At 32.9% G+C, this 7,797-nt stretch overlaps 1 protein-coding gene across 5 annotated transcripts; it reads left to right on the top strand.

Annotated features, from left to right (window-relative positions):
• Positions 1-249: 249 nt before the first annotated feature.
• Positions 250-7,561, top strand: LOC136205399 (uncharacterized). Of its 5 annotated transcripts, none has more exons than XM_065995985.1 (12): positions 250-442; positions 661-737; positions 856-934; positions 1,567-1,637; positions 2,340-2,576; positions 2,681-2,769; positions 2,859-2,994; positions 5,949-6,023; positions 6,407-6,528; positions 6,611-6,686; positions 7,024-7,083; positions 7,327-7,561. In XM_065995985.1, the coding sequence occupies exons 5-12, from the start codon at positions 2,463-2,465 to the stop codon at positions 7,459-7,461; spliced, it is 807 nt and encodes a 268-aa protein (XP_065852057.1). In that variant the 5' UTR covers positions 250-442; positions 661-737; positions 856-934; positions 1,567-1,637; positions 2,340-2,462; the 3' UTR covers positions 7,462-7,561. The 5 variants fall into 5 exon arrangements, with proteins under 5 accessions (XP_065852057.1, XP_065852049.1, XP_065852041.1 ...); XM_065995977.1 differs by having other exon boundaries at positions 851-934; XM_065995969.1 differs by lacking the exon at positions 856-934.
• Positions 7,562-7,797: the final 236 nt, after the last annotated feature.

Raw genomic sequence — 7,797 nt, 5'->3', positions numbered from 1 at the left:
TTATTAATAAAAAAATGAGTTTTTTAACCTCCGTTGTCGTTTTGGCCTCCAAATCAGAATTGAAAATTATATAACTTCGGCTTAACGAAAAAACTCATTTTATGTTGATGAGGCTTGATATTACGTCATAAAGTAAACATTTGACTTAAAATTACAAAATTTGTAACCCCAAGTACTATAAGGTTAAATTTGTAATTTAGCATATAAAAGGGAAACTGGAAACTGGAAACGTTTGTTTCATAATTGACGTCAATCATAGAATTACAGACACAGTAGAGAAGAGAGACCCAACTTCACACGACGCATTTGTATTTTATATTTGTAGCTTCGCGAAACTACGTCCATCACGCTTTCCTCATTCGTAATTTCATATTCCTATTCATCTTCCCACGCAATTTTCTTCCTTCCCCTCCCGCAATCCCCAATTATTCCTCCTCTCCAGGTATTTCTTTTGCCTTCGGTATCATGATTCCTTGTCTCTGTTTTCGTTTTGTTATTTGATTATTTGATTTATACAATCTTATTATTTCCTTTCAGCTTTCATCTGTTAATCAATATGTTTCTTGTATATTTGCATTTCAAATCCTCAAATTTTCTGTCAACCTGACAAAACAATTCTTTCTTTTTTCCTTTTATTGATCACTGGATATACGATTACAGCTCGGAGATTGTAATAGCTAATGTCATAAAACGCGGAGCAAGATGATGGATAGTTTTTTAATCTGATCCTTTCACTGGTATGGACATGCATCTGTTTTTTTATTCCCTTGAAAACTGCATAAGAGTTCAATAAAGGAAAATTTTGTGAATTGGAAGCTTTTGAATGTTTTTGTTTTTGTCTGTTTGGCAGCCCAGATTCTGAACCTTGTTTAATTGCAGCTGATATTCATGCTCCTGTCCTTTGTTATAGTGGAATGTTTAACAATTGTTTGGGGTAATGCCTCTGGCTGGCTTTTTGTTGTTGTCCTTATCTGATGATATTGGAATAAGGGGAAAAGAAAAAAAAACGGGAACGAAAAACAGAAATCTGGGCTGAGGTTTCCCCTTGGGCCCTGGCTAATGTAATAATTTTCATCTTTTCACTTCTTTCTGGCTTTCCGGAACTTTCTAGCTTTATTCTCTCTCTCTCTCTCTCTCTCTCTCTCTCTCTGTATATATAGGCTTATATTTTCATGAAGAGCATAATTACCTGTAGGCTGTAGCAGTCTCATCTTTATGTCATTATGGAAAAGTAAGATTTACCATCATAGCAGTAAGATTCTGGGTTTACTTAGTTCAAATTTTTTAAATAATAGTTTGTACTATAGTTATATTGATCCTAGACATCCCAAATAAATTTGTTGCAGCAATTAATGATACACTTCCAAAGCTTTTTTTCTGCGAGCCTTGCTTTTGGAATATTTTCAACCTATATTGAATGATGTATTTTTAATGATATAACTTGTTGTATGAGTTAGTGGCCAGGGTACAAAACTGCAAATGTGTTGGAGTGGCCTCTCTGTTTTGATGGGGAGTATTGCTCAATTGTAGTTTGAGTTTTAATGCAATATGATTGGTGCTTTTCAGGATTGGCAATCTTGAAGGACTTGAATTGGGGAGTCTTCTGTGAGTAACTGCTGCATCTGATGTTTAGCATGGTAATGTCATTAGCATTTTATATTTGAAATGATGCCTGTGAGCTTGTGGACCCTAAGTTTATTGAAGGGACATAATTTTAAGAACTCCTTATCCTATTAGGATTGAGTTTGATGTGTACTAACAAATTTAGAGCTCAAAATTATCTACATTTTCAAATAGGCCATCATTTTCTTCATATTCTTACCTCTTGCTTATGCTGCTTAATTTTGCATATCATATCAACTAAAATGACACAGGAATTATATTGCTGTTTTTCCTTTTTAACTTTTTTCTTTTCTACCATCAATGCCTGTTAGATATTGAAGTTCATCTGTTATTGTTTATCTCATGGTAATTCAACTTAGACTGCATCTCATCTGACTAATTGAAGTGGATTCAAGAATGTTTTATGCATTCTATTTGTAACAGACTCACAGTTAATTGATTAAGCTATTTCACAATTGCTTCTTTCATTTTAAATTTTCAGTCTTATTTCCTGTTATGAGTTTCATCTAAATAACTGGATGGTGTTGCACGGTAGATTTAATTATTCCTCAATTTGGATAAAGGGTGTATCAAAATAAGTATCATGCTTATAGAATTTTTATTTTGTTCTTTATCCTTTGCCGTTGTAAGATTTCAGCATAGACTAATTTTGCACGTGTAATGCTTTGATAATATTTTAGCTCATGTTTAATGTTTGTGGTTTTTCCTGATTTCAGAAGAAATAGAAAGCAAAGAACGTGCAAAATTAAAATTACTGAAAATCTGGTTGTCAAGAGAACCTCTTGTTAGAGTTGTTGGCTGAGCATTGTGCTGTAGATCTTGTTGCTTAATAAACTGCCATGGAAATCACTTCTTACCAAGATCAGGCAGAGCTGTTGCTGAAGGAATACGTACTAGCTGATTCTTTTATCCCATACACTTCTATCACTGGTGGCATTTTTGCTTGCAAAATGGTATTTATCAATTTTTTTTCACCTATATATAATATGACTTTGCTTTAGTCTCTAACTTCAATCCAATTTGCTTTCCCTTAATATTATTATTTTTTTTCTTTTAGGTTTATGATATTTCTCAGTTGTTCAGTTCTGTTTACTTCAAGAGCTATTCCAACCTTTCAAAAACTCAACGAGTTGAGTGGAATAATCGGTAATATATTAAACTAATTGAAAATATTTTCTCTTTCATAATCTTTCATTTCCCTTCGGATACTATTGTTGTTTGAACTATCAATGCAGGGCCATATCCACTTGTCATGCCATTCTCATCACTGTGATGTCATTGTACTTTGTGTTCTGCTCCGATCTGTATGCTGACCATCTTCCTGGTCTTGTTACATATCAAAGTTCCTCACTCTCTACATTTACATTAGGAGTAAGCTGCTCCAGTTCGCTTTGTTTTCCTCAACATAATTATTCATGTCTTTCTCTTTTTTTTTTTCCTTTGGTTCTTTTTATTTATTTGTGTGAGATAAGGTCTGATTTAGAGGTTGAATCTCTATGTTATTTGGCATGATGACTAATGGATCTTGATCTTAGGGTTTAGTGTATATATATTGCTATCCGGACTGTATCTTTTTTACCACAATGCAAGTGATAGATAAGTAAGCAAACTTTTTGGGAATTATTCTAGTCAGAGGTTGGTTATTTGATTGTCCCAGATCTGTCTTGAGATCTATTCGGATGTCGGGTATAGTGGTGAAAGTCAATCTACAGTTTTAATTCATATTTGCTTTAGCTACATACATGCTTAATTGAGTTGATTTGAGGTCATGAATCTTTATGTAACCTGAGGTTGATTGCAATTAAGAAAATAGATCCATATTGCTGATCCCAGCAAATTTTCTATTAGACAAACCTTCTGTTATAGAGGCTTAATGTTGCCAATGTCAGATGTGCAATTTGATTGGTTACCTACAAATCTTGATTGTTGTATCCCTTTTCTTTATTTTGCTTTTTTAGATGATTGTAGATTGAATAGAGAATTGAAAAGATGGAAACCTTTTTTGAGCATCTTATGTATCATAATGTGTCTTTTTCCATGCACTATAATGCGTAACTGTTTGCATTGATGAGAAGTGATATGGATTAAGATTACAAAAGTGAGCAAAAGACCAAGAAAGATATTGCTTTAAGTGTTTTATTTTTTATTTTTCTGGCGGGTGGAGGTGGGTGTGAATAAGTGGAGTGCTGCTGTCTTTGGTCTTGAAGTTAAAACCATTTTGATTCTGTCAATGTTTTATTTTTTTCAGTACTTCCATATAGAATAGCTTGGTATCTGCATATGTGTACCTTTGGGTGGCTAGAAATTAGAGAACAGAGATTGCCATTTATTGCGAGTTGGGGTTGGATTGAAAATGGTTTTCAAGAAACATTCGACTGTTGTGTGGTCTAGAATCACAGGGCCAGGTTCCAGTGAGTTTTTGCTCAGTAATTTTAAAAATGAGATTTAGGATTTTATTGATGTTTCATTGGTGTTTTAAGAGGCTAAAATAAGCAATATTTACTCTTCAAGCCTGTTTGATGAAAGGATGAGTTTAGGGTCAGTAGCAGAGACGTAATATGAACGTATGCCTTATGCTGTAGCAGTAGTAATAGGGTAAGAGAGCATGTAAACTCTTAAACATGCGTGGAACTCAAAATTCAAATAATCTTAACTTTTTTATCTATTCAAATTACTTATTTGCAAGAGTAGTGTTCTTATGAACCCAATTGATAAAAGTAATTTAAACTTTTATGTTGAGAAACACATTCAGGTTGATTTTTTCATTTTTTTTAATTTTATTTGTAAATTTTTATAAATGTGATTGATACTTGAAGTTTTTGTAATTATTGAGATGAAATATTATGGTATTTATTATTGAGCAGATACATTATGATAATTCTTTTATTTATAAATTTTGGACATGAAATTGAAGTTGTAAATAATTTGAACAAGTAATAATTTATTTATATGTTTCCATACTTGAGCCATGTAGAAAGGCTTTCAATTCCCAAACAATTCCTAACTTCATTTTTAAGAAAATTTAGCAAAAACAAAGAAAAAACAAATTCTATCAGAAACAGCATTATAACTTTTAGATTCAGATCAGTTTTGAAATACTAAAATCAATTCAATTTAAATTCATTTTTGTTCAAAAATATCAAATTACGAAAGTTCTACTGTCAGTTTATTTCAAACTTTCTTCAATTCAACAGCATCACTGCGTGTTTTGCTAATTCACTAGATATTTTTAATTTTTTGAAAGTTACAACTTACAATTAGAGTTAATTAATTTTGTTAAGACAACTATAAGCAATATGTTTGTGGAAACTTAATTTGTTTGTGCTGAAATGGAAATGAATAAATATAGAAAGTAAGTGTTATCAAAATTGTTGTTGTTTTTTTTTTTTTTGGATGGGACAAAGTTATTGTTTTGTTAAAATTGACAAAATCACGAATAAGAAATATTTTTTAGAGAATCATCACTTCAACGCCCCTAAATTTTAGGATTGGCAGTTTTGAGCCCAAGTGTCTGAATTGGATCTCTCTTTTCTAGCTTCATAGGATGGTCGTGAACTGTTGAAGAAGCTTCATTAAGGTTGTGTTATAGCAATTAATCTGAGCCTAGGTTTAGTTGCGTGCTACTCTTCTAACAAAGTCCTAGGTAATAAACCAGAGCTATTATTTGTTTTATGTAATCAATCGCAGCTATTGTTTCTTTTATTTATTTATTTTTGAATCACGAGTCTTTAAATATGGCTTTGTGTAAAGATTCTATAATTTGATTGTTTGATGCTACTGATGTCACCCCTTTCACTTGCAATTACAGAGAATATGATTTTCTTGGAAGAAAGTAATGGAGGTTGAATATTTGCAAGAATTTAAAACGTTTTCTTACCCTCCCATTGATTCCGTATTTTGAGAGCTTGAGTTTTTATGTGTGATAATTGTCTTCTGATTTTTTTTTTCAATATTTACTTCAACATCAACTTTTATTTTTATTAATGGTGGGCATGCTGGAAATGAGATGGAAAAAATATGCTGAAACATGCAATGTAACCTCTATGTGCATTTTTTTCCCTTATAGTTGAAGTTGTAAGAGGGCGAGCCTTGGCGCAACGGTAAAACGTTGTTGCCGTGTGACCAGAGGTCACGGGTTCGAGTCTTAGGAGCGGCATTGGCAAGGGAAGGCTTGCCCCCAATACACCCTTGTGGTGGGACCCCTCCCCGGACCCTCGCTCAGCGGGGACGCGTAATGCGACCGGGCCGCCCTTTTTATAGTTGAAGTTGTAGTTTTCTAATTCATATTTTACACTTATGTTTATGTCATGTTGTTTGTTTGATAGGTTTCTGTTGGATACTTTATTGCCGATCTTTGGATGATTATCTGGTTTTATCCTTCTCTTGGTGGAATGGAATATGTAAGTTTTCTCTGTATCACTTGTAATATTGTTTTATTATAATCATTGTTTCTTTTTCCATTAGATATTTTATGCTAGTAACTTTATGTGCCAACCTTTCCTCAAGATTCATGGGAAAACACTTGCTATTTGTTACCAGTGACATATGTGATCTATTAAAGTTTCCATTTTGACTTTTAAAGATTATACTTGCCCTTTAGTCTTTCCATTCTTCCACCAGTGGTAGTCCGCAAGTACCTCTTGGTTTTCCACGGTTTAGAAATTCAAAATTTAATCCCTTAGATTTTTAAAGAAAATGACAGAAAAGCTTTATATGTATGGGAGAGTGAAAGTTCATCTTTGCAGAGCCTGGTCTTGTGCATGATCTTCCATCATTGTGTCAGGTACTTCATCATCTTCTTTCAACCATCTCTGTGGCATATGCTATGTTGACTGGTGAGGGACAGATTTATATCTACATGGTGCTGATCTCTGAGACAACAACCCCTGGGATAAATTTGAGATGGTAATCAGAAAGTCTATTAAAGAATTTATTTCTTACAACAGTTGTTTTCCCCATTCCTGATATTCAATGCGATTTTGTGAAGGTATCTTGACACAGCTGGAATGAAGAAGTCTAAATTATATCTCATAAATGGGGTACTAATATTCTTAACTTGGCTGGTAAGTGAAGGATACTCAATTTAAACTAGATCTTGGTTATATGCATTCCTCTTTAAATTATTTGTTGTTTCAATTCCACATATATCTAAGACTTCACTACAAATTTTACAATCTTTTCTCCAAAAGGTGCGCACAACAATCATAAAAAGAAAAAAAAAGAGCGTCCAACTTATTCATAGTCAAACTTATTTGTACTCCTGCATGTCCATACAGATAAATAGCATGTTTACCAAACTACCTCTTGTTTTGGAGTACATGAAAGTGACAAATTTCTAATGGTTGCATTTGCACATCTATATAAAGTTTGATCAAATTTCTAACTTAGGATCGTTTGCAGGTTGCCAGGATACTTCTGTTCGTATACCTTTTTGTTCATATCTATTTACACTACGATCAGGTAACAGCACCAGTAAATTTGAGCATATATTATATGATTTAGATTGATGCAAATTCAGTTGAAGAAAAGATCAGTATATAAAAGTGCGATTTGATTATGATCAAGTAATTACTAATTAGCATCCAATTTCGTGTTTGTACAAAAGGAATATCTCGAGTTTTTGTGAGATTAGCAAACAAATATGAGATTGATGTGGAGAAAGTATTTAATTTGATGCTATTTTTATTATTATATAAATAACAGGTGAAGCAGCTCCACACCTTTGGGAGAGTTTTGGTGCTAATAGTGCCGGCAGTGCTGTATGTGATGAACTTGATGTGGTTTTGGAAGATTGTAAAGGGACTGAAAAAGACATTAGCAAAGAGGCATCCAAATTGATTATTTTTTTAATCATGTGTATATTCTCTTTTCTCTCGTATAAAGCTTGTAAATGGATTTTCATTATATTTATTGCAACAAGGTTCATTTAGTTTCTACATATGCTTTCTTTTTAACAGTTTTTCCTACTATATTGGCAAAAAGCATATTTAAGCCCCTGAACTTTACCTGTTTTAAGGATCAAGCCCCTGATCAATTATTTTTCCACATTGAACCCCTGATCATTGATTTTGTTATGGATTTGACCCTTATTTAATTTTTTTGTCGAGTTTAGGAGATAAGAAGATCGATTTGGCAATTCTAATGTTGAAAATCACAAAATGAGAGAGAAGAAAA

This window comes from Euphorbia lathyris, chromosome 1 (assembly GCF_963576675.1).
Source record: "Euphorbia lathyris chromosome 1, ddEupLath1.1, whole genome shotgun sequence".
Lineage (NCBI taxonomy): Eukaryota > Viridiplantae > Streptophyta > Magnoliopsida > Malpighiales > Euphorbiaceae > Euphorbia > Euphorbia lathyris.
The sequence above is the reverse complement of the archived record's forward strand: the minus strand, read 5'-3'. Positions and strand labels throughout refer to the sequence as shown.